The sequence below is a fragment of the Agelaius phoeniceus genome, chromosome 5 (genome assembly GCF_051311805.1).
Source record: "Agelaius phoeniceus isolate bAgePho1 chromosome 5, bAgePho1.hap1, whole genome shotgun sequence".
NCBI lineage: Eukaryota > Metazoa > Chordata > Aves > Passeriformes > Icteridae > Agelaius > Agelaius phoeniceus.
Window position 1 is genome coordinate 59,478,246 of NC_135269.1, and position 26,735 is coordinate 59,504,980.

The 26,735-nt window shown below is 39.7% G+C and overlaps 1 protein-coding gene across 1 annotated transcript in view; it reads right to left on the reverse strand.

Annotated features, from left to right (window-relative positions):
• Nucleotides 1-26,735, reverse strand: part of PRKAR2B (protein kinase cAMP-dependent type II regulatory subunit beta) — a 76,819-nt gene that overhangs the window by 41,222 nt on the left and 8,862 nt on the right. The window contains exon 2 of the mRNA XM_054631420.2: nt 5,491-5,526. Within this exon, the coding sequence (XP_054487395.1) occupies nt 5,491-5,526 (36 nt within the window). The remainder of the gene's footprint in view (nt 1-5,490; nt 5,527-26,735) is intronic.

The window sequence follows — 26,735 nt, forward strand, 5'->3', positions numbered from 1 at the left end:
GCAAATGTGTGTGTTCTTTAAGCATCACTAGGCCTATGTTAATACTTCACTTTTCTACAGGAACTTTCCTCAAATTTCCAGAAAGCATAAGACGAAACAAGAGCAAATTAAACCCTAGTTTCTGTGACTGTCTCATTTGCAGAGGAAGTGCACAGCAAACAGTCTATGCAAGAAGAACTAAAAAAAGGAAGCTGGATCAATTAATTGCATGGGATTGCATGGGAAACAGCCTTTATCACTAACTTTCCACAGAGCCAGAAGTGTTGTGGGGCAGATCACTGAGATCAGTTCTTCATTCCCAAGAGCCAGAGTCAGCAGTGGCCTGGCAGCCAGGAGGGCCAAGCATGTCCTGGGAGCATCAGGCACAGCATTGGCAGCTGGGCAAGAGAGGGGATTGTCCTGCTCTGCTCTGCACTGGGGTGGCCTCATCTTGAGTGCTGGGGGCAGGTTTGAGTGTCTCAACACAATGAAGATCTAAAGCTATTATTCCAAAGGGGGGCTATGAAGATGGTGAAGGTCTGAAGGAGAAAGCCAAGGACTGTATGAGGTCACTTGACTTACTGAGCCTGGAGGAGACTGAGGGGAGACTTCACAGCTCTCTAAAGCTTCCTAACAAGGGGAAGGGGAGGGGCAGCTACTGATCTCTTCATTCGGGTGACCACTAACAGGATCCAAAGGATCAGCATGGAGCTGTGCCAGGGAGGTTTAGGCTGGACATTAGGAAAACTTTCTTCACCCAAAGGGTGGTTGGGCACTGGAACAGGTGCCCCAGGGAAATGTCCACAGCACCAGATGTGATGGAGTTCAAAAAGCATTTGGACAATGCTCTTGGGCACATGTGGTGACTCTTGGGGTGTCCTGTGCTGGGACAGGAGTTGTGATTTACTGCCAACTTAGGGTATTCTATAACATACATGCTTTAAGCAGGACCAGGGGCAGACTGAGGCACAGCATTCTCCCTGATCCAGTGGCTCTAAGGTGCCTACAGCTCAGTGCACCACACCCTTATTGTTATTCAGCAAAGGATTGGAGTCTTACAGTGATGGTAATTGTAAGAAGGACCCTGACAAGGCACAATATGTTTTCTTTACTGTGCTCTGTTCATGCAATGTAACACAGTCTCAAGTTCTGACAGCACTTCTGGTTTTCCTCACCATGACAATGGCAGCCTTAGTGCTCAACTGAGTTTTAGTACCAGATACCAGTGTATGTCAGCTGTGTCCTTGCTTCTTTCAGAAATGTGACATATTGGACATTTCAAATTTGGGATTAACTACACGTGTGTAATGAACAAAGGTGAATCCAACATCACTTGAATTCAGTTTGGGGAATATTCATCACTCAGAAAAAGCAGACTCAGTGATTCTTCTTGAAGAATTCTTCTGGAATTATTGGTTTATCAATAAAGTTCTTCATTCTTCTTTCTTCTGTCACTTGATATGCTTCCACAACACTGCATCCTACCTGAGCATTTCAAAGGGGACTTTACAGTTATTTAATTCCCACTATTATTTTTGGTGCAACCCTAGCTTCTGCCTTACTCTATAAAAGGGAATAGCACTTCATTTCAGTATGCTGCCTTTCTCTGACAATTTTTAATGCCACAGGAAAGTGGGTGCCAATCTTTTTAAGAAAAACTCAATATAGTTGAGTTGATTGAAAATCACAAGTGAAATATTGTTCCTAGGGACATTTTCTATTCTTGGCTAGCAATGTCAATTTGCTCTTCCTAAATACTAGTTTATATTTAACCATTTAATTTGATATCACCTATGCTCTTCCATAATTTCAGAAAGCAATTAGCCATTCTTTCACTAAAAGGACTCCTGTAGTCTAAATGCAGTAAAATTCACCATGTTACTTAAGTACATTGTCATGCTTCCTGCAGGAATTATTAAATTGAAAAGTAGCAGTGATATATATATAAATGCTACTCTGGGCATGACTAATCCAGTCCACACAATGGTTCAGGATACTGCAGACCAAAACTCTCATTTTGTCACTTTCTTCCTAATGGCAACTTACAGAAAGAAGAATAAATTGTTCTGGCAAACTTGCTCCCAGATTTCCCCCTGTATGACACTGCACAGAGCCTCCCACACCCTGTCTGAAGGACAAAGGGGTGCCCTTCATGCTCCCCTTTTTTCCCACACCCAAGTCTCTTGATCGCCTCAACAGTTGTTTTCCTTTCTCTTCATCTTGGTGCCACCAGATTTGAAAATAAAAATAAGGATTAACTACTTGCAGCTGTCTCATTGTTCATTCTAGCTCTATAAAGTATTTTTAATCTCTTCTTCTTACTAAACTCCTCTTGTTAAGAGTGTGATATCTATTGTTCTTTGTGCACAGCCTAGAACAATGGAGTGCATTATTAACCAGCCCATGAGTAGCTGTCACCAGCACTGTAAGTGTATTTTATGTACAGAGCCCACATTGCATATATACACATACATATGAATAAACACACTTCAGAGATATCTAATTAGGGAGCTCAATAAATTTTAAGAACTGGAATTCCAGAACAGCTAATTTATCCTAGCTTATTTCTAGCTTATTTCTGCTTTTTTCCTCTACATACCAATGACAGTTCATTAATACATTCTCAGCATGTTAACAGGAACAGCTGTTAAATAATAAATGCTGGGCTGTATTATTTTCAGTAGGTGCTTCAGCAATTAAGCTCTGGGTGCCTAATTTCTAGCTCAGTTAGGAAAAATAACTATATCTTATGCAACCAAGCAAAATACTAGGCATTACCCAAAGAGTAACAGCAACATCAAAATACCCTTTGTAGAGAATTACTGTTCTCTGGGAGGAAATGTTGGAAACCCAATGCAAATCAACACACCAGAACCTCCTGTATTTCTGCTTTATTTAAATCACTCCACCCTCAGGCAGCACAACTCCAAGATCTGTGCAAGAGAAGTAGAGAGAACCTATGGGCAGAGGCATGACAAAAGGCACCCAGAAGTCACACACTCCCAGAATCAGTGTGCAATATCATTAATCACATGCAACATGAAACCACATTCTAGACCTAACTCTCCTAATATTCACCACCAGCTTGGGGAAATATTCACCAGAAGAAAATCTTCAAAAGCAGTCAAGAATCTACAATATTGCACATTTCAAATTTTAAAATAGCTCTTAGCCAAACAGCCTAAAATTAGGAGAAGCTCATATTTGAGGAAAAAAACCCCTACATTTCATTTGGTCTGCCTACATAATACATATGGCATTTCCTAAACACGAGAATCAGCTTTGACTACAGAAGGCTGTTAAGCTACCAAGCATTAAAAAAAAACCCAAACCCAACAGCTACTATTTAGCTTTTCCCCTTGCAAGGTGTCTTGATTGCCTTAATCTGCAGACAACTGTTCAATTAAAAACAAGGTATTTAAAAACATGGTTAGGACTGCAAACATCCCTGTGAAATGTTTATATTATCAGCATAGTTTATGTTTTTAATTTTATATTTTAACAATCAAGTTTCTTAAATGTACTGTACTTCTCTGACAGTCATTTATCATTTAAGAAGAAAAGTAAGAACCATCACCTTTCACAGGCTTCCTTGTTTGAAAAAATAGTCATTTTAACTATTAAAGCTACCACTAACTTAATAAAATAGTACACATGGTGGACTGCAGCATTTCCTTGTTCTAGTTTGAAATGTATTCACATGATTTACATCTGATTTACTACACCACCTGACTCATTATTCTGAATAAGATAACTGTTCTATCTCTCACAACAAGACCAAAATACATGAAATATTAATTCCCCACAGAAATTATTTCCCCAATAATTGCACAAAAATTTCAGACTTACAGCATGCTTTTAGTTTCCTTTTAAAAATAAATGTTAATTTAATATTAAATAAACATTAAGAATAACTGATCGGGGGCTTTTTGTGTCCAAGTATTAGCTTTCCAAACAATCAAACTCTCTGAATGCAAAAGCTTATCACACATCTGTTAGAAGGACTGCATTCATTACTGTCAGCTATCAATCAGTCACAGTAGAACTCTCCTTAAAACATGAAATGTGATTTGCATAGAGCCCTGCTCACTGTTGCTGAGCACCAGTTAACAAATCATTCCCTTCATTTCAAGCTACAGTACCTCATGAAGCATTATCATAACTTAAAGCATCAGAATATTTGGAATTAATTACATTTTCTTGCTTAGTGCTACCTATGTGAAGGTGGTCAAGCACTGGCACATGTTGCCCAGACCAGCTGTGGATGTCCCATCCCTGGAAGTGTCCAAGGCCAGGCTGGACAGGGCTCTGAGGAACCTGGGATAGTGGAAGGTGTCCCTGCCCATGGCAGGGGGTTGGAACTGGGTGATCTTTGAGGTTCCTTCCAACCCAAACCATTGTGTGATTCTATCATATGCTATGCACCAATCTGCAAACCTCCTTTTTCCTCTGCAGTTCCTCAGTAACCCCAAGGATTTTCACTTCTATTTTTACATTGACAAGGGACTACCTGACTGAGGTTGTAACAATCAAAACTAGAAGTCTGGATAGAATACTGCATTATGAAATACATTTATTTAAAATGACCTGAAGTTGAAAACAAAGAGCATTTTATACTGAATGTGGCGTACTGAAATGACTAGGAATAGCTCACATCTCCTGCTCTCCTGACTCTTTTGAGTCAGCCATGAGTCTCATTACATTTCATGGTGACTTTTATGCCACATTTTCAGATTCATAGTACTTCAAACAAGTAAGATCCAGATTCTGGGGCTCACAATTCAGGGAAAAAAAGCCCTCAAAAATTAAGCCTGAAGGACATGACACAGCAGAACAATAAGGAAAGGCTAAGGATATTAACTTTTAATGATACATAATGTTGAGGACATGTAATGGAAATAAAGTAAGGAGTCCTCTGAGCCAGCAAGAACCAAGTTATCTTGAAGAATGCGCAAACCAGCACCAGGCAAGGCAGCTGCACACCCAACACAACCACATAGCACCACCACAGGAATGGTGCTTCCAGCTCTGCACAGCACAACAACACAGCATGCACACAAACCAGCCTGGGTTTGGACAACACTGAGATTTCCAACACAGCTGAACATTTCTTCATGCATAGCTGATCACGAAATTGCAGTTTCAGGCTGTCTCTGGGGTAAGCAAGGTAACCCTGCTTACATTCAGATGACATTCAATTATTCAATTCTTGCTTTCAGCCTTCAGATCTGCCAGAACTGAAATTATTTTCTTTGGGGGGGGGGGGCGGGGTGTTTAAAAAAAAGTTTAGGTTTTTAATAAATTCCACAGCAACAAGAAGGGCTCGTGCAAGTTCCGTGACCTGAAACCTTGGCTACATTTTTTAGTGAAGCAGGTAACAAACTAGAGGTCAGCCCAAGTCCAACATCTTTAAAGAACTTTAACAAATGTCATATTACATTTTACAGGACAATCATTGTCAGCATAGTGTTTCAGCCATTATGGAGATAAATGGAATTTCATTCAGCTTACCTGATGCACGTCTGGTGAATCGGTTTACCGCTGGAGCTGAAAGAAAACAACATTTTGATTATTTTTGTAGTACTCTAACTTGCTTCAAACATAACACTGTTATACTTCATTCCAAGTGTGACAACTACAAACACCAGACAAGCATTATTTTTGTATCTTTATAAGAACCCATTCATATTCACTTTAACTTTTAAATAGCTTTGCAGAAGATGGTACATACTAACTAAAAAGCTTTCGAGACCATTTTCAGCTTTCTAGGAGTTACTGTTACTTACTGCTGTTCATGAGTGGATGTGAAACATTTAGATCTGCATCTCCATTATTTATGGAGCACACAGAAATAGGCATTTTGCAAACAATAATGCAAGCAGGGTATGTAAAAAAATTTACTTCATTTTTACAAAATATACCTATTGGAAATCAGGCACTAAAGATACTCCTATAGAGAAAAAATTAATTGGTAATCCCATTAAAAGATCAACTTTTGCTTTGACTAACCTTTAAAACTCCTTAGGTAAGTCAATAACAATGCCAACCCCCACCAAAACCCCAGTGCAAATGTTCCATAGTGCCACCCTGGCACATCTCCAACTGCATGCTGCAAACATTTGTAATCAGACTCCTGTCTTGTTTCCAACTGGGAGAGACTGCAAAACACGACTTAAAACACATGGCTTTGCCCCTATTTCATTTCTAATTTACCAGCTCCTCCAAGAGTTACTAGAGATAAAATAGATAAATAGTTTTATGTTTTGCCTTCCAAATACAACCTTCAGACTTCTAATTAGTAAAAACCACTGGTCTTGAACTCTACTTTCATGTGATGTATTAACTGCTGGAATAAAGAGCAAGAAGAAAATCTGAATGACCTAATTTCAAATGTGGGCAGCAGCCACATTAAAAATGTATGCCCTTACAGTGCTTATTAATATTCAACCGTAAAAACTGCTCTTCGTATTTATACAGAACTGAAAAATGAAAAATATTAACCTTTTTATTTTAACCCACTAAATTTTACATGGGAGTTATGCATCATGTCGTGAACACCTAAGCCAAGAAAAAAAAAATTACTGAGAAAAGAGAGACAGTAACAACAGCCTGAGAAGCAAACTGACTTCTTATTCCTTTGGGGACAAAAAGCCAGAGCAAAGCTACAATTTCTGAACCACAGTCACAGATGGTTTGTACAAGCACATACAGGAGTGACAGGTCCAAGTGGCAAAAAAATACACTGGGAAACCCAACTACAGAGGTTTGTGCTAGCCACAAGGAAGGAAACCTCTGGTTAATAAGCTGTTACAAACCCCAAACACATATATAGCTGAGCACAAGAGTAACATCACCAGCAAAGTTATTCTGAAACATGAATTCTTATTCCCCTGAACAATTTTTCTTTAAATGAAAAGATAAAAAAATGTAGACACATTTTTATCAAAACAGACAGCATATTTTATGCAACTGCTGTTTTGTAATATGGGGGCTGTTTGATTCCTCAGAACTGTTTATTTTGTCACTACTGTTCTGGGCCAAATTCATTTCAGGACATCAGTCATGACTGTCACCATCAGATGGCTGAGTTGTTTCCTTAAGCAAGTAAATTTGCAGCAGGTCTCAGCAGATGTGTTCATATTAAAAAAAAATTGGAATCTGACATATTTCTAACAAGAAACCATAAAATAATGTTTTGCTCCCATTCAGAAGCTTTCCCCAAACTCAGGGAGGGTTTGGCTGTCAGCTCTGTATATAATCTGTAGATATGAAGATTTAACTCCTCTAGACAGCTACCTCAGCACATAAAAAAAAAAAAAAAAAGAGGAACATGTAGCACAAAACTAAGATAATTTGAAACAAATTACTGGGATTATCAAAGAAAAAGGTTCTTTTTCAGCTACATAATTCTAAATTCACTCTTTTATTTGGCTACAAGAAGCTTACTTTTTTGTGCAACAGATTTTACAAATTATTTACTGTTAGGAAAAAAAAATAGGAGGAATGTCAGAACCTTGATCAGCAATTATTTTTGAGCTTATGTGAATAATCAGTGTTTCAGCAGCAACCAGACAAAGCCTTCCTGCCCAGACTGGGATTTCATGGAGGTCATCCAAATGTGTTACTGGGAGATTTACAAACAGAGCCCACAGTTCCTTGTTATGGAGCAAGTTGAACTACTCTCTATTTTTCTGGTTGCAAATCACAATATACTTCTGTTGTCCAGAAAGGTGGAAGCATTAGCATACAAGAAAGTCTCAGATAATAATCAGCCCCACAGGAATTTAGGTGTTTTCAGTACAAAGTAGATGAGTGGTCAATCAGGTCATGTCTGGCAGGGTAAGCATAGTAAGGTAGGCAAAAGAAAGTCTAAGATGCATTTTTCTTGAGGCATAAAACAAATACTAAATTATCTTTCAAACATGTCAGAAGAGTAAAGTCTTGTCTCAGAAACAAATGGATAAATCAGTGGCAGAAATATTCAATGAGGGATATTAAATGCTCCTCCTGGAGCCACACAGCATCAGGAACAGCAGAGAAGTTCCCAGGGAAGAAACACTACTTCTTCTGCCTGTGATTACCACCTTCCCTGGATATCTGTTTTTAGCCACCATCCTTCCTGAGATCTGAGTTAGGCTGACTCTTAGGTTTGGACTGAGATGACTGTCCTGATTCACACAGCTCAAGTGGAAGTGGTACCCAGAGAGACAGGGATGCCAGGAGACAGCCTTGGCCTCCAGGCTGAATTACGAGGGCAGCTTTGAAATCCCCCTCACAGGACACAGGAATACTGTACCTAAATCCACAGGAGCAAGCCCTGAGCTACACACACACAGGAGTGGTGCTTAGGCATTGTGATTTCCACCCTGCTTCCCAACACTGCTCTCCTCTCTCCTCCCGGCCATGGGCACACACAGGCTCTCAGGACTCTCAGAGCAGGCACAGCAGAGAGCAGCTGGCTCTGTGCTCTGCAGGCTGCCCAAGGGCTGCTCCCCACAATGTGAAACCCAGGCAGCCTTGTGGGAGGGTCCCCCCATCCCAGATACCCGGCCAGATGCAGCAGTGCTGACACAGGCAGCAGCTCACAGCTCTGGCTTTCCAGCAGGAGCAAACGTGGGAAGGGAATGAGGCAATGCCCACGTGGCTACTGAAGGTAACTCCACAGCAAAAATATACTTATTCCTAAAGGTTAGAGTCACACTGTGCTGAGGGTTGGTTGTTCAAAATGATTCAATTCAAACTACTTGCTAGGAAAACAACTCAGTAACTCGAGTGTCACAAACCTGTGCAAATACAGAAGGAACAAAACTCAAGGATTGCAAAACCTCACCCTTGCAAAAGGCAGGATTTTTCCCAATAAAAGGCATATACAGACATACAGATAAATTCAGAATATGTCCAGTGACATGTAATATTTTTTACAGTATCAGAAAGAGTGCTGCATCACAACAAATAATGTACAGCTGTGCACAGAGAATAATCTTGTTTACAAGCATGATGACACTCCAATCTGTGTCAATGACTGTGACTCTTCATGTTCTACTTTGTTTCAACCAAAATCTATTATAAACCTCACAGGGGAAAATTATCAGGGTGTGGGGTGGGCATGTATGAGAGAGAAATGACAAAGGTCTGTATCCTGATAGGTTTTGATTAAATTACCATTCAAAAGTGCACAAACCTATGAGACATATTCCAGTAGTTTGATTCTTAGCACTACATAAGAGAGAATTCCACAATCTGTCACTTGTTAGCAACTGAAATTCACGTTTGAAAATCCTTGCCCGGAGAACTGTATGGAAGTACAGCTCCAAAGTATTTTGGCACTGCAGGTCAAGCAAGTAAATATAAATAATTGGTAAATGATCAAGAGCAGCATAACTTTGTAAGCAGATGAGGAAATGGGGGTCTGTGGGGTGGTTTGTAGAGAATCAAGCCCAAGAAGATAATGCTATGAAAGGATCCTAACTGGGCATCCTCTAGATGCTTAACCTGTTCTGATAGCCTGAGCTGTCTCTTTTTGCAAACTCACAATTTAAATGTTCTTGCTTCAGAAACTGCCAGAGATTCTTGTGCCATTAATGTCACCTGGAATAAGAAGCTAAAGACATCACAGACATTAGATATGCAGCCTTCCTAAAAGTCAGGGACTGTTAAGCCTGGGATTCAAGAAGAGGCTGTGCCTATCAGGGGCTGATAAGGACATGCCTGAGCACTCTCTGACAGCCAGAGCTGTGACCTGGTGCTTCCTGCAGGTCTGCAAACCACAGCAAAGACACATCCCCAGGTGTGGGAACCCTGCAGGCACCCAAGCCAGGGTGAGCACACCCCACTCCCTGCAGCTGCCCAGGGGACAGAGGCCAGCAGGACACTGCTCACTCTCCTGCCACACTTAGAGCAGCTCAAGGTGATGCTCTTCTAGAGAAAAACACACAAAGCCAAAATGCCTGCTCACAGTGACAAAGGCTGGCAGGGGATTAATGATTAATCTTCAGTGTCAGTAAAAATTAGAACACTTTCCACAAGCCTCACTTTGAATTAGACACTGCAATTTCTTCATATGGCAAAGGACTAAGCTCCCTTAAAAAAAAAAAAAACAAAAAACAAAAAACAAAAAACAAAAAAAAAAAAAACCCTCAAAAATTAAACTAAGCTATTACATGTTTAAAATATTCAATTTAGCACCCCATAGCTCCCCAGACCCCATCCTTACTTATAAAGCAGGAATACTGCTCATGTAGCTTAATGGACAGACAAAGAGAAACATCCACACCATAATGTGTCTTCCTTGTGTGGAAAGTGCAAATGCCCCAGGTGAGCTTAGGAAACAAATGTCATGTCCAAATAATTCATTTTTTCCTATTCTATTGAGGGCAAAACTGTGATAAAGCTCTCAAGGACACCACTTAGGTCAGTGGGTCAAACCTAGCCCAGATTTGGACAATAGGCTGAGAACCTGCTCTCAACACACTGTCTGATTTTATTCCATTTAACTCTCCTGTTTTCAGTAGAGTTATTCTTGATTTACCTATGGTCCTTTCATCATATATCTGAAAATCCCAGGCTAAATTTTAACTGATGAGGATCATGGCCAGTATATGTTCCACCTTTTCAGTTCCAAGCTTACCTATTTCTCAAAGGTCTCAACTTTGAGAAAATTTTGTATTATGCTTATTGCAATATTATGCTAACTTATATTCACTTGTCTTCTTTCACAACAGATAATATAGAATAATAATTAGATATAAATAATAATAAATAATAATTAGAATGATTATATATAAATAATAATAAATAATAATTAGAATGACCTAATCAGAACAAAGGCAAATCAAATCTAAATGAATGCCTCTCTAAAATACATGCTTTAGTCAGATTCATGTTTTTATGTCCCAAATGGAGGAAATAGAGTTAACTCCCCATTACCCAGTGATAGGCTGGGATACCACAGATAATAACTGTAATTTGGAGCCCTTCTAATCTCCCTCCATCACAGGAAACTTTCATTTTAGCTCAGGATTAATCCAGGTAGAATGATTGTTTCAGAGGCTGAGACCAACATAAGACAATACAGTTATATTAATGCACCTTCACACTGATAAGACCTCACAAAATCTCAAGGAAAGCACGACAAACTCACTGACAGTTTGAAGAAATGACTCTGACAAAGAAGTTGCCAGGTCTATGGAGAATGGTTCTTGTCTTTTCTCTGTGAAAGGCTATGACAACTGTGAGGCATGAGAAGAAGGGATGAGCACAGCAAATACACAGCTATTATCTGGAAGACAAACAGTCCTGGCAGTACAGTAGTTAGAGCACAGCTTTCAAAATATTTGTATTTCAATCTGGAAATTTAACAGCAATGGTAATATTCAATGATGAAATACATGAGTTATGTTTTATTATTTCCCCCACCAAATAAATCAGTCTCAGAAGAGGATTTTTTTAATTATTAAAAACAAAATAGAAAAACAGCAGCACATAGGTTTGGCCTTTACACAAAGAGAAAAGGTAAATCACAGCCACAGGTGCTTCCTGTATGTACCAGTCAGCCAAAGAACCTGACAGGTTAGACAGCAACACTGCCACCAAATTTCCCAATATACAAATCTTAACATCTCAAGAATGTCTGAAGCCCACTCCAAAACTCTGATTAACCTCGGTGAAGAATTCCCACAGCTCCTAAAAGGGCAGGACCTGCACACAGAGGGATCTGGCTCCATGCAAAGAAAGGTGTGCTGCTGGAAGGCATTGCAAGCACACACTTTAGGAAGAAAGGGCTCCCTAAGGAGCTGAGGCTGCTCTGTAGCCAGGGAGACAGAGTGCACACAGACAGGTGCATTCCCATACAGAGCAGAATGCAGGCAGTGAGGCATGAAGGTATCACAGGCTTTCAGTGAATCCTGTAGGCTGACTGAGAAGCCAAAGGTGAGGGAGAAACACCACTATAGTGGTAGCTCTTATGTGCTACTGGGAGAAAAAGAGAGAGAGAATTATTTGGCTGTTGCATGAAAAATAGATGTTGGCAAGAAAAAATGGCTTAATCTCATAGGATGCCTTAAAATTTATTTTTTAATTAAAAATGACATTTAGAGCTTTTAAAACCATCTGTACCAAAACAAATACATACATAATTATTGCTGTCTTTGCAGACATCAATACATCTATAAAAGGATTAAAATACACAGAAACCAGAGTATCTCACTGTATGTATCTACTGAGGTACAACTGACTAGCCTGTAGTTCCCCATGTCTTCCTTTTTTTCCCATTTTCAGAAAAGGGGCTTATGTTTTCCCTTTTGCAGTCAGTGAAACTTCACTGACTGCCATGATTTCTCAAATTTGATGGACAGTAGCCTAGCCACTTCCTTGGACAGCTCCCTTGGAGTCCATGGATGCATCTCATCAGGTCCCACCACCCTGTGCACATTCAGGTTCCTCAGAATATATTGAACCTGACCTCCTACAGCAAATGGTTCCTCATTCTCTCAGTCCCTTCTGGGACTTGAAGTCTTCTGCAACTTGGGTGCTGTGGCTGGAGCATTTGCCAGCAAAGGATGAAGCAATTTTACTGCTCTGTATATGGAGAAAACAAGGTCCATAACAATTTTATTGTCATGGACCTTGTCCTTCTTCATATACAGATAATCATGTCTCCTATTTCCTTCTGGAGAAGGCCCACATTTTCCCTGGTCTTATTTTTATCATGAACATATCACAAACAGAAGCTTTCTTTGCTGGCTTTGACATCCCTGATCAGACTTCTTTCAGGGCTTTAGCTTTCCTAACCTAAGTCTGAGCAGCTTTCCTGGCTGCTCAGACAATCTCTCTGTATTCTTCTCAGGCTACCTGTCCTTGCTTCCACCTGCTGTAGGCTTCTTTTTTGTGTTTCAGTTTGTCCAGGAGCTCTTTTCTTCATCCATAGAGGCCTCCTAGCATTTTTACCCAATTTCCTCTTTGTTAGGATGCATCACCCCTCAGCTTGGAGGAGGTAATTCTTGAATATTAACCACCTTTCTCAGACTCCTCTTCCCTCCAGGACTTTCTCCCATGGCACTCTATCAAGCAAATCCCCAAAAAGGCCAAAATCTGCTCTGCTAAAGTCCAGGGTATTGAGCTTGCAGTGCACCCTAATCACCACCCTGAGGATCTCAAACTCCACCACTTCATGGTCACTGCAGCCCAGTGGCAGGGAGAAAGACGAGCAGGACTCCATGGATATCAGAGGCTAATTAATTACTCTATTATACTATGCTATTCTATATTATATTACATTAAACTGAATCTGCACAACTACCCAACTGTACTCAACTCAACTGCACAAAATCTCATGACTGTCAGCCAACAGTCCTGACACACACACCTGGATTCAATTGGTCAATGAATCAAAACAATCCAATTACCAATTCCCTTCAGGTAAACAATCTTCCACAATGCATTCCACTTGTGAACAAGAGGAGCAGAAATTGAGATGAGAATTGTTTTGATCATTCTTTTCTCTGCTTCTCTCAGGTTCAGAGAATGTGAATCCCACACACCAGGAGTTCTGAATGTGAGGACACCCACAGAGGACCTCATGTGGTTCCTGGCCTGGCAGCTGTAGCAGACCCCACTGCAATGTCCCCTGTCCCTGCCCTCCCTTTAATCCTGACCCACAGGCTCTCTCCTCTTTGCCCCAGACTTTGCTCCATGCCCCCCAGCTGGTCACTGGCACGAGGGCAGCACCCTCCTCTCATCTCTCCTGCCTGTCCTTCCCAAAGAGCCCTGTCCCTCCATTGCAGCCCTCCAGGCACAGCTGCCATCCCAGGACACGAGAGCACAGCACTGAAAATAAAAAAATTAAATGGCTGCCTGATATGTTAGACCAATGACCCAACACAGTGAAATGGGCTGTCACAGCTCATTATTGGGAATCAAATGCTGATTTTTCCCACCCAAACAGCTTGATCAAGATTTTAGGCTTTTTTTTTTTTTTATTTTTACATCTATTCTTTCAGATTAATGTCCCATGTTAAAGCAACATAGTGAAGATGTTGATGAGTTTTTCTATCTTAAATATGTATCCTATTACTTAGCATGTTTGCCCTTAGAAATTCATCCTCATTATTGCTTGTGACCAGTACACTTGGTCATTATCTGATTAAAAGTAATCAGTGATCTAGATAAGAGGAAACAAATATATAAAATTTACAGCAATATTTCTAATCTTGTGTAATACCACAGGGTAAAAAAGTTAATTTGTGTTAGAATTTGTCTATGTAGAAGCAGAAGATGTGTACCTGTGTGGAAATCTTGGTTTGGAGCACTTGCTGCCCTCAGCCCTGGATTACTCAGGATATACGATGAAAAGTAGTAGTGTCAGAGACAACACCTTTTGTGAAAAATGTGTATTTTATATTGGCTTTTTGCAAATATTAAAATGAATATTATATGTGTTGTGTTAGAAAGTAACGCTGTATTAATTCTCTTAAGTAGTGTGTTAAATATAGTTTTAGGTTATAACAAAATGTTAAAATAGAAACCATGCTATGTAAGATACTTTTTTTTTTTTCTAAAGAAAGGACTCACACTGAGATAGCAGCCACAGGACACCTAAATCTTTCAGAGAAAGAGAATTTATTGCCCCATTATCAGAAGAAATGAACTTCTTCCCACCTCACTCAGCCATGAAGACACCATCAGGATTAAGAGGAAGAAGTTGACACAGATCAGACAGAATCCTGTGTTTGAATGGAATTTATGCATCATGTATGAAGTGTATGAATATGCAACAGGTTAGTGGTTTTAAGGGTTAATTCTCTGTAAATGTGTGTCCTTTTTTGGGCTGGTGCTGCCCAGAAGAAGGTACCCGGACGTCCGTAACTCTTTGTCTTTATTGTCTCATATTGTCCTAATCCAAATTGTCCAAATTATTGTTACTCTAATTGTATTACTATTTTTATAACCATTTCATTACTATTACACTTTTAAAATTTTAAAAACAAGTGATTGGCATTTTTCACACCTTTTGAAAGGAAAACTGAGCCTAAAAGTACCAATGGAATAAATGTATGAGGGAGGTCAATCTTCCTGGGCCATGCCCTGGGTACAAACCCCAGTCCTTCCCACAGGGACAAGACCCAAGACCTGCAGCCCTGCTTCAGCAGGGGTCACCTCCTAGAGATTCTGTTTTTATTTCTGCCCTAGCAGAGTGGGTTGGGCTTTTTTTGTTTGTTAGGTTGGGGTTTTTTAACATGATCACTACACCCAACATCACTGCTTTGCTAATGTATTACCATCTCCAAGGAATATTCTGCTACAGGCAGAGCACAGCTTACAACTGCTACCAAACAAGCTGACACAAAACGTCAGTAATGCTTACCTTCTTACCATCTCTAAATGGCTTCTTGTTACTTGAAATTTCACAAGCTATTTTAAGAATACTGTGGTTATTTGCTTTCTAGCACTGCTGCATAGGCATTTACATCCATTTCACGTTCTTTTCTGCTTTCTAATTTTGCTGCCTGGAGCATGTATACCAATGTATACACAAGAAAAACTGGTCATTCTGCCAAAGCTCTACCAGCAATCCCAGATCAGCTGGGATCCTGTAAAGGATCAAATTGGCATAATTGCTTCAGGTTCAGCATCTCATGAACTAAAAAATCTGTACCTGTCCTTGAAAGAATATTTCTGTCAAACTGAAAACTAGAGCACCAAAGATTTTACATGAATGACTTGTTCTCCTGATTTCCTTCTCTTAGCCATTACATAACAGTGCTTTAGGTCCTTTGTTGGGGGGGAGGGTTGGTTTGTTTGATTGGTTTATTTTTTACAAAATTTTGGCCTGTCTTTGTCTCTTGACAAGATATATTTATTACAAAAGGAATAACACTGCAATCTCACTGGTGGAAGTGGGCTGGAGAAGATGTCAGTATTCTTCTCTGAAGGAGTGCACTTTTGTGTAGAGTTTATAATTATCTCATCTATTTTATATCATTTGACAATGGTGAACATAATTGCATTCTCCCATACACATTCATACTACCCATGTTTAATCTAAAGCCTCAAAGGTTTTGAGACTCAGGTTTTCCTACTATTTTTCATGTTTTCGTCACTTTGCTATCAGGTTACTACAACAAATCCTATATGGGCAAACACCATTAAAACTTTCCAAAGCAAACATTTTATACAAAGACTCTGCTTGGTTCCAAGGACTGCCTTGGCAGAAATGTGTGGTACAAAATACCTTGATGAAGAAGTATTGAATATGTATAATCTGCAATCTGCATTGCCTGCTTATTCACTTCCTGGTGAAATCTAAGATTTTGGATTTGATGCATATTTTAAAGTTTGCATATTTTAAGAACAGTACGTACTCAAAGGGAGTTTCTCTTGCATACATGATAATGAATTCCCAGCTATTCAGTTCTAAAATAGACAATTTTGTTAGCTTTCAGATAATGAGGCAAAGCACATTTTCCACATTTGGTTTTGGAGACAGGCTGAGAGATGTACCTCATCAGAAAGCACAGTGACTGTAAAGAAAAAAAGATTTAAAAGCCCAAACCCCAAGAGTTATTGCTTTAATATAATGAGAAGAAAGGCTGTTTCAGAAAATAAATTTGAAGAAAACCCTAACCAAACAAATTAAATATAAGCACAGCCAAAAAGAGAAGCTCTTAAGAAATATCTTGTCCTCACTCATACCACATAGAAGCAGCTTGTGGGTGATACTGATGGCAGGATAGTGCTTCCTTGAGTCCAGCATGCTGACTAACAAAACACCTAACAGTCCACAGGCAGAACCTACCACCCATTTCCTACTCAGAGGTTCCACTGGTTAGACTACAAATAACATAATTCCCACTTTAGACAAACTGTCCATGTCTGGCAGCCAACCAAAGCAGTCAGTGAAACACCAAAACGAGCAAGTCCCAGTATCCTGACACCAGCTAGGAACACACCTTGGTGACTGACACCTTCTCCAAGCTCAGATCCCACAGGTCTGACTGTGGCTTCTGAGAACAGGTTTGGGATATTTCTGGGGTTATTTTTTTTGTTTGTTTCTATAGTTAATGCCTGTACTCTTAGGCTACAGACCTGGGCAACACCAGCAATAAAAGCCTGGGCTACAAAAACTAGTGTAGAGATTTGAGAGTTTGAGTCAAAGGTAGAAGAGAGAGGAGGGAAGAGAAAAGACAAAATCCAAAATATTCCACTGTTCTCTTCCCATATACATGCAGCACTAAATTACTGCAAGCAGCTACTGGGGATGGCAGTGAAGCTGCTGGCCAAAGCACCCTCTGTGATTTGGCCTTTACAGCTCTCAGGGGGCAGTCAGGGAAGCACAGCTGGTGCTGGCAGCTGCACTCACTTCAGCACAGGCCTTGGATACCCTGGATACCATGGCAGTATCTGCTCTCATCTGCCCCTGCACATGTGTGGGACAACAGGAGTCGAAGGAGGTGGTGAGATACAGATTCTACTTGAATAATACAAGCATCTACCTCCCTTTCCAACAGTCAGAACCACCATCCACATCCACAAGACCACTGATGATGCCCTAATTATAGAGACCCCAAGTGTGTTTCAGGTTGACTTCAATGAATGTCTGTATGAGCCATGGAAAGGCAAAGAGAAATTCACCAAAAATCCCTGGTGACAGTGATACCTAAGTGACTCCACAAAGCTTCACAGGCTTAATTTTTGAGTTAGTTTGATGCTGGCTTGTTGCCATTGCTTCAGCAGCAATGCAATCAGCTGCTGCTGAAGACATGTGAGATCTCCCAGAGCAATTGAAGGACTGTAAATAACAAGAAAAATCCATCAACAGTAATCTATTGTGACTTAAAATAAAGCAAATTTTTGTTCTCTCTATTGACAAAGAATGACACGGAGGAGCACCACATCGACATATCATGCTGTCAACAGTGAACTGAGGATCTTACAAATGGCACCTCCAAAACTGAACAGCTGGGAGCTGTTCTCCCCAGAAGTGGGCAGGTAAAGAATGGTGACAATCAGGGATAGCTACTTTCCAAGTGACCAGGCAGGACTCAGACCCACTCCCTCCTTGTGATGACCCATTGTGATGGCTACCAACTGACCAAAGAGCAAAGAGAGCATGGGCCTCATCTCCATGATCACACCATCCTCATCCTGAAATTCCCCCTCAAATATTCAGCTCTCAATTTTCAAACATGTTACCCTATTGTTGCTCTCTCTCTCTTCTAGCAAATGCAGGCATGCAGAACATGTTGCAACTCACAGCACAGCATTTTGCACAGCCCAGTTTCTGTCTCCTACTCAGTCATGATACTTCTGTTGCATCATGATACATACATTTATATGACCATGATGAAGCACAGACCCAAGCTGCTGCATGTGACTGTCCCAGTGCCAAGAGGCAAACAGCAGCTAACACAGTACATTTATGGTGTAATGCCTTCATTTAGCATCTTTTTCCAGGCCTACACTCATATCAGACTGTTTTTCTCTTCCACAGTAACAATACAGAACATCCCCAGAACATTCCAGGACTACACCCTGACTTGGTGAGGAGATTTTTGTGCCCCAAAGCTGTAATTTGTGCATAATGATGCCAAATATTGCCACTTGAGCCCCTTTATGTATCTAGTTTTTATTCTCAAACTGCTTCCTACCTGTGCCTCAATTATGGATTCTTTGAGGGCAAATAACTCATTTTTTCAAGAGAATGGAGAGGTCACAAAGAGATCCCACAGCTGAGCAGACCTTATGGATTAATAAGACACACCTTTTCTGAGCAAGTCAACTCATGCAAGTGAGCTGAGGAGTGGCAAAGGAAACTGCAGACACCCATTTATTTCAGTACCTTCTGTTGTGTTAATGTGAAACAGAGATTCAGGGCAGCACCTGAACAACATTCCCTGGGAAAAGGGGTAGTCAAAGTACAGATACAAAGATGTGTTTTCTATAATTTCTTTTCTTGATACTGCAGTAATGTTAAAAGCACTCCAAATGTAAACTAAATCCCATTATGCACTTCAGCTCCATTACATGTGGATCACATTCAGAAATGTCTAGTAATGGCAAGTAGTGGATTTTTCAGCACTTCTCCATTTTGCTCAATAGTTTGGGCAGCATTTGAAAAGTTGCATCTCGTGTAAGTGAACTTCAGCATCACAGACACTTTCACACCCATTTTGTTCTTTCCCTGGCTAGGGATGCTTGAGAACATTGTCCTGACTTCCTCCAGTAACTATCTGTGAGATTCCCAGCAGGGGCCAACTTTCCATGACTCTTGATAGCAAAATTCTCCAACAGACTCATTAGTCATCAGGCAACAAAATAATTCTTGGCATAATATAATGGTCTTCCAACAGAGGGCTTTAAAAAAAAAACCAAAAAACCAAAGAAAAAACCCCAAAAACAAAACAAAAAACCCCTACTATGCTTCCACTTCAGATTCCACAGCAAAATTACATGTGATCATGACACAATTACCTGAAATACAGCTGCAACCCACCAGAGCAAATGTCATGGGTTATGACCCAAAGACTCCTTTCCTGTAGACTCATCCAAGAAGTCCAACACACACTTTCACATTGTCTATTTACACTTATCTACCTGGGAATATGAGCCAAGATTTGGGTACTGACCAGGAATATACAGAGCCAGAATAAAGGCAGACTAGCAGATGCAGATAATCTGGAATATTGCTCAGACTCCCTGCTTTGGGAAATGGCAGAAATGCTTTAATCTGTGTATGACAAAGTGCTACTTGTCCTGATAGTCTTCCCACAACCTACACTGCCTTTCAAGAAATTCTTTTAATCAGGTAAACAGAAAATGTCCAGAGTGCATTAAAAAAGGAAAACAAAACACTGCCTGACTGGTACATGGCAGACTAGCAGCCCACACCTCTGGAAAAAAAAATGCCCTACTTTCCAGGCTATGCCATATTCCAAGGGCAAGCACTAAAATTTCTTCTTCTGAAGCCAAGACAATGTGCAAACAAGCATGCTGAAAAGCAGACTGGCCCAGTGATCTGGATATTCAAGTACCCACAAAGATACACTAGAGTTTCTTCTTTAACTTACTGGAAGATGCATACTTTACATTAAACCCTCAGCAGAAAAAAAAACCTATCCATTTTTGTAAATTAAATTGGAATTTTATAACATTTCTGTCTTGCTTTCTCAAAAAAAAGAAAAACAAAAAAAAACCAAAATCCACACAGACTGCTTTAGGAAGTTTGTGAAATTAAAGGACACTCAATTAATAAATCATGATAAATATTGCTTTTCAGTTACATTCTCAGCATTCACATTAGGTTACTACAAGAGAAGATGAGATTATTTTGGGCAAGAAAAAAATAGATGAACACTTTTTGTCCTAATAGTGGATTTTTTAAAAAAACCCATGAAGTTACAAAAACAGACAACTTTGTTTAAGAAAAGATGGTGACTTAAGACTAAAAACTTATTCACCTTTTACAGGCAGAGTCAATGCATGACCTTTATGTTAAATGTGACCTGAAGAGCACATGGTTGAAGGCAGGATTCTGTAATAGTTACCTGGCAGGAGCCCATGCTAACAGCCACAAGCACCTTTTGTAAAAAGAACTTGGTAAATGACAAAATGAGCTAGGAATATCAAGCAATGCAATCTCAGGTTTATTACACTTTTAAGTGCAATCTTTGTAGCCTAAACAAATCATAGAGGTCTCATCTGTTAAAAGGGCTTTGCTGATTGCTCAGGTATTCCTGCACCTTTCAATCAAAGAAAAACTCATCATTTTCTATATTTGGCCAGAAAAAAATGACACATCAGATAAAAATTTCTTAAATTCTAGCATCAATTGGGCCCTGGACTCTAAGATACAGAAGTTTTTTTCAGTATTGCAGGCAAACAATGACACATGAGCCCTTCACAATCCTTCACTCACATACTGCTACAAGATCCCAGCAAGCTGGGAATGGCAAATATTCCATTTTGCCAATTTACAGCCACTAGTGCAAACTTCTCAAAGGCACACAGCAAGACTGTGACACACATGAACATTTAACCTAATTTGTCTTAACTCTCAGAGGCCTATTTTAAATTTGTGGATCATTCTTCTTCCTTAAAGGATAGTTATCAAGGGATGAGATTAGAATAGACAAAAACTTAGCCTTCAGTCTAAATTCCTTTGTCTTGTGGATTTCATCCAGACCCACAGAGTATTAAAATAAATTTTTCCCACAATTTTCAAGTACTTCTTACGACTGGTAGGATGTGGGAAGTTACCCTCTGTTAGTATACTACACCCTATATAATCATTTTAAAAATGTTTTTATCACTAATTTGATGGACTACAAGAGTTTCATCAGGCCAGTCTATTAAAAACAGACAAGCATGTATTTCCTATAGCATACAGTGTTATGGTCACCATAGGTGTTCCTGTATCATGACCTTAAAATTTCTGTAAGGATTATAAATTATCACCATCCAGTTTTATAGACATGCCAGTAATTCTGATAAACATGCCTCTTTCATTTGTTTCACACCTCCAGTTCAAAGCTCTCCTTTTTGCTTTTAAAATAAGAAGTTACTTGGAAATCAAACTACTTCCATAAAATACGTGGGATCTGACAACAGAAATTCAGACAAATAAAAATAGTATGTATTATCTTAGATATCAAAACTACTGATCACCAAAATCACTTTTTTTAAAACTGAGAAGTATGATTAGAATTGCTTTTGATACAAACAGGAAAAGAGTGACAGTTTTGTATCCAGTGCCAAGTTTCACCTCACATTCTCACTGGAATTTGTGTAACTTTCCAACTACAAAACTTCAATCTTCTTTCCACTCCCTTAAGCTCAATCAGTTATATCCATCTGATCCTCACTCTAGGAACACAGAAGCCCATATCAAACAATACCTACACAGGGAGAAGTTATCCTTAGAAAACTTTGCAACTGCTCAATCTCTAAAACACAATTTGTGCAAGAAAGGCATGAGGCTAGTTTTAGAGGGGGAAAAAACTATACCTAAAATGTACCGCATTAAAGGCTCTCGCTAAAAGGAAAGCTAAATTCATCTCTTCATCTGGAAAAAAAGTAAACTATAAACTGTTTTGTCCTGGAATGCAGAGCACAAGTTAAACAATGTCAGTTCCTAGCCAGAAGTAAATCTAAAGTAAGGTTTCCAGAATAAATGTGCACATCTTATTGGCTTGGTCTTTACATTTTTAAAGCAGCACATGTGTTCATACTCTGACCTTTGTACATTTTCCAAATGAAAACAAAACAAAAACATCTAAGCAATACTTCTAGGTATCTTCAGCAATAACTAGGCTCCTGTTACTTTCCAAGCATCAGTCAGAGGTAACTGCTCTCTGCAAGTGTCACAGCAATTACATTTCTATTCTTGATATTTAGAAAGAACAAGTGTTGTTCCACAGAACCTCACCTGTCAATTTGAAATTGGTTTCAGCAGAAGTCATTCAAACACTGGAAACAAGCAAGGGCAAGTTCATGGGTTCAAGTGATACACAAATTCCTTAACAAAAGAAAAAACTGAACTTGCTGAACCATTTTCCAATGAATTAAACAATGAGAAAAGTCTCAAAGGAAAGAAGTTCCTAATAATATGTGAAAAACAGAAGCTGATACCAAACTAGTACCTACCATGAAGGACAAGTCACATAAATTCAGTCTTGGCCTGCCAGCTGATCAGCACTAGACATTCTCAATATCAGTACTAGATGGCTCTGAACCAGACACTCAGGTGCTTCCTCCACCTGAACACTGTAGTGCACCTTTAGGAATCAACTGCTTCCTGAATCAGACTCAGCATTCCAAGGGTACAATACACACTCCATGCATGTACCCACTGCCTCCTTCAGGCCATCAAGCTGGATTGTTTCCATCCCAGCTGAACTGAACCCATATGTCCTGGTTTAGAGCAAATTTGGGAGCAAACTCCAAAAGGGGTTCCTCTAGAAAGCAGATTCAAGCCCTTCCCCCTACTGGTTCAGGAAAATATTTCCTTGGAGAAAAGTGGGAAAAAACCTGTTTATTTAACAAGAAAAGCATTCACAAGCATAAAAAATGAATATAAAACAACAAACCTCTCTCTGTTCTGAAGAGATGGCAAACTCAGCAGGTCCTGGTTGTGGCTGTAGCTCAGCTGGCTCAGTCCCTCCCAGCCCCTCCTGAGCTGGAAATGCCGCGGCCCTGGTGAGCCCCAGGTGTGAGCTCCAGGAGCTCTGCTGGGTGTTCAGCCCAGAGCAGGGCTGGACAGCTCCCAGGAAAAGGAAAATCACTGACCAGGGAACTGCTCTGCCCCAGCCAGCTAAAACCCAACTAGAAGCAAAGGAGAGCTCTGTCCTGCTGTCTGTCTGTCCGTGCTGCAGACAGCGCAGTCCAGGAGAGGGAATGTGGAGCAGGGAGTGCAGCTCCTGAGCACAAAGTGCTGCTTCTGTTTGCCCACCTCGCCCTCAGAACCAGCCTGAAAGATGCAGAACTTAACATCCAGCAAAAACAGAGACAACTGGGGATACAAGCATCATAAAGTCACCCCAGGACACCAGACCAACCAACCGGTGCTGGAATAAATTCACACTATGATTTAAAGAACCAAAGGAGGCTCATGCCAGTAGAGATGTGTAGTCAGTTTTATTAGTTCTCCACAAGCAACTATACAATAACTTCAGCAAATAAACATCAAAACTTTAAAAAGAATAAAAGAAAGAAATTCACTGATAAGGACGTTGCAATAGATGTCAAAGGTGAGACATCAGATGGCAACATAGTGACCACAACCACAAATAGTAACTGCTTTCTCAGAAGCTAAACACATCTTAGCAAGTGCAGAAAACTCTAGGCTCATAGTAAGAACAAAAATAGTTTTGCTTCATGGTGGAATTACCCCATGGCAGTGGAAGGATGCCCTGCTTGTGCCATGCCAATGAGGCCTCTAGCAGTGCCTGCTGGTACAGACCCCTCCAGAGGGCTGGGACCACAGCCCAGCTCCCACAAAAGGGACCTTGGGTCTGTCACCTCCAAGCTAGAAGAGGCAATAAATGGCCAACTTTATTAGGGAGAAGCACTAATACTCTCCTTAACCTGTAGGATTTAAGGAGTCTCTCTGCAGCTCATTTGCATGTTTAGTTTTGATTCTGTCAAGGATCCACATGCTATAGTGGCAGAATCCTTCCAGAGTTAGACATAAAAACATTTTTCTAACATCAAAAAGCATATTTCAGTAATATGAGGTACAAGCTGACACCAAGGTGACTACAATGATCTGGATCCAGATCATTGTAGTCACCTTTACTAGTCACCATTACTTGTCTCCTCTTCTGAAAGGCCTGTACAGATCAGTCCCAAATGATCTTATATTATCTGGTGTTACAGCTATGAAGACAGTGAGTGTCATGCTACAATTGTAAATATTCATCTGCCTCCTTTCAACTGAGAAGGTGATCACACACACTTCTGTGATTTATCTCCCATTACTCCCAAACAGAACTGCAATACTTTAGCTCAAAACAAGGGAAATGGATCTTAGCCCCTGACTGAGCTTCTGGATAAAGAGTAGACCAAGCAACCTTCTTAATTTCACATACTGGAAAAAAAAAAAGCAAAATAAACAAAACACTTAACAAAACACAAAACACTTTCTTTAAAAGGCAAAGGAAAACAAAACACTTGATATCCTCTTAACAGCGGCAAAAGATGAAATTTTTCTTACTGTCTTTTGCTACCTCCTACTACTATTTGTTTCTTTTCACTGTTTGATGGTTTTTTGGTTTTTGTTTTTTTTAGTCCAGTGTATGAGAAAAATCCTTCAGCCAAAAAAAAAAGGTTGAGATGGAAGAAGTAGGTTGCAACACACTGCTGTATTTTTGTGCTCCATATAACCTTCCCAGGAAAACTCTCTTTCGTGGAAATGGATCAATGACATCCAATTTTGGCAGTAGCAAGAAACTCAGGTCTTTCTAGCAGTATTTACAGAAGTTCTTGTTGAGAAATGCCTCGAATTCCCAAAAACAGAGAAGAGGACAAACACCTACACATTTGCATGGAAAGCAAAGCTTTCTCAAACTGCTCTTTGATTAGATTTCCCAGGACTTCCCAGCCTCCCAAACCCTGCATTTGTGGTTAATGAAATAATCTGAAGGATGGACTTGAAGAAAGTATGACATTTTTCCTCTTCTTTTTTGCATTTTTTGAGGCCATAAACTGAAGCAATTACAGATGAGCCATGTTCATATGACAATATATTCCAGATAGACAGCAAATTATGGTGCACTTAAATCAGTGACTCCATTTTATTCCTGATACTAAGAAGGCAAAACCAGAAGAACAAATTACCTCTTCTTGCAAGGTGGATAATGGAAATTAATCTACATCTACTCCCACCTCAACTGCCAGCAGCAGCTACATTTCAATAGAAGGGGAAAACTGACAGATTAGCAAGGGAGACATGCAGAAAAATACTGCAGATAATTTTTTTAACAGGAATTGAAGTTAGTAGTATCTAAGAATAAATAACCATCTATCTTCTTTCAAACCAATTTTTTATATGTGCATTAGGCATTAAATAATATTTCCTGTAGGCTGAAGCAACAGGAAGGCAAGTTGTTAACTTTGTATTTAAATTACCTCACAGGTGCTTAAATATTGTAGTGGTGAAGGCTAGATCAAAGTTTCTCATGTTTAGACTCCCAATTAAAAACAAGTAGAGAGAGAAAAATTATCAGCTAAAAGATGGGTTTTAGAGACAGATGCTTGAATGTTACTCAAAGTTATTGAACAAAATGGCTGGAAAGCAAAAGCACTATGAGTTCAGAACTGAAAAATAAAAACCCCAAAAATAGAACTAAACATCAAATGATGACTGGGTCTAGTACTAAAAAGACTCCTGAAGAAAGAGATTGATAAAGCTACCGGATCCTAACTTCTCAATTTCAGTAGACATTAGGTACAACTGGGGACAAAAAATAAACCTCTCCCTCCATGCTTAATGTCATCAATTATTAAGAATATGCAACTTTCAAAACTCACTCATGGTGAAAAAATGGGTTTATTCCAATGGTAGAAAACATTTTGCTTGAAGTCTTAATAAAATTTTGATAGATGTCTATAGCACATATTGTAATTGTTTATGACTGCAAGTGTGATGAGTATCACATTGTTTTGGAAGAGAACAAGAAATCTCAGGACAATTCCAGCCCTCTATTAGACATTCTTTTTATCATATTAACCATTGTTAAAACAGAAGGAATACTGAAACATATTTACTTCATTTTACACATTAATTTCCAAGATATTAAATAGCAAAAATTCTTGATAAAGGACTTGATTTCAAAGACTTGTGGTATTAGTCTGCATTTTTTAGCAAAGACAATTATTGGCCCAAAGATGGAGTTCTTCAGCATCAATGAAAAGTGTGACAGCTTCAGAGAGAGGATCTAAAAAGGAACAATTTCAGTGGTAAAAATAATGGGAAACAAATTGGAAGGACCAGATCAGTGCAGTGACAATATATATGAATATGTGAGGTCACCCAAAAAAGGCCACAGCAAAGCTGTCACTTTCAAGTTCAAATTAACCCATCTCCTGCAACACTTACATATGCCTTACAACCCATGGCATTGAATTCTGGTTTTCACACTAGCATTACAAACTATCATTAAAATCAGAATGGGAAAACACACCAAGAATTTCAGCCTGTGTGCTTGGGCAGGCAGTCTGGGTGCTTATGCTTGGTTCCAGCTTGTATTCATCCCAACACCAAG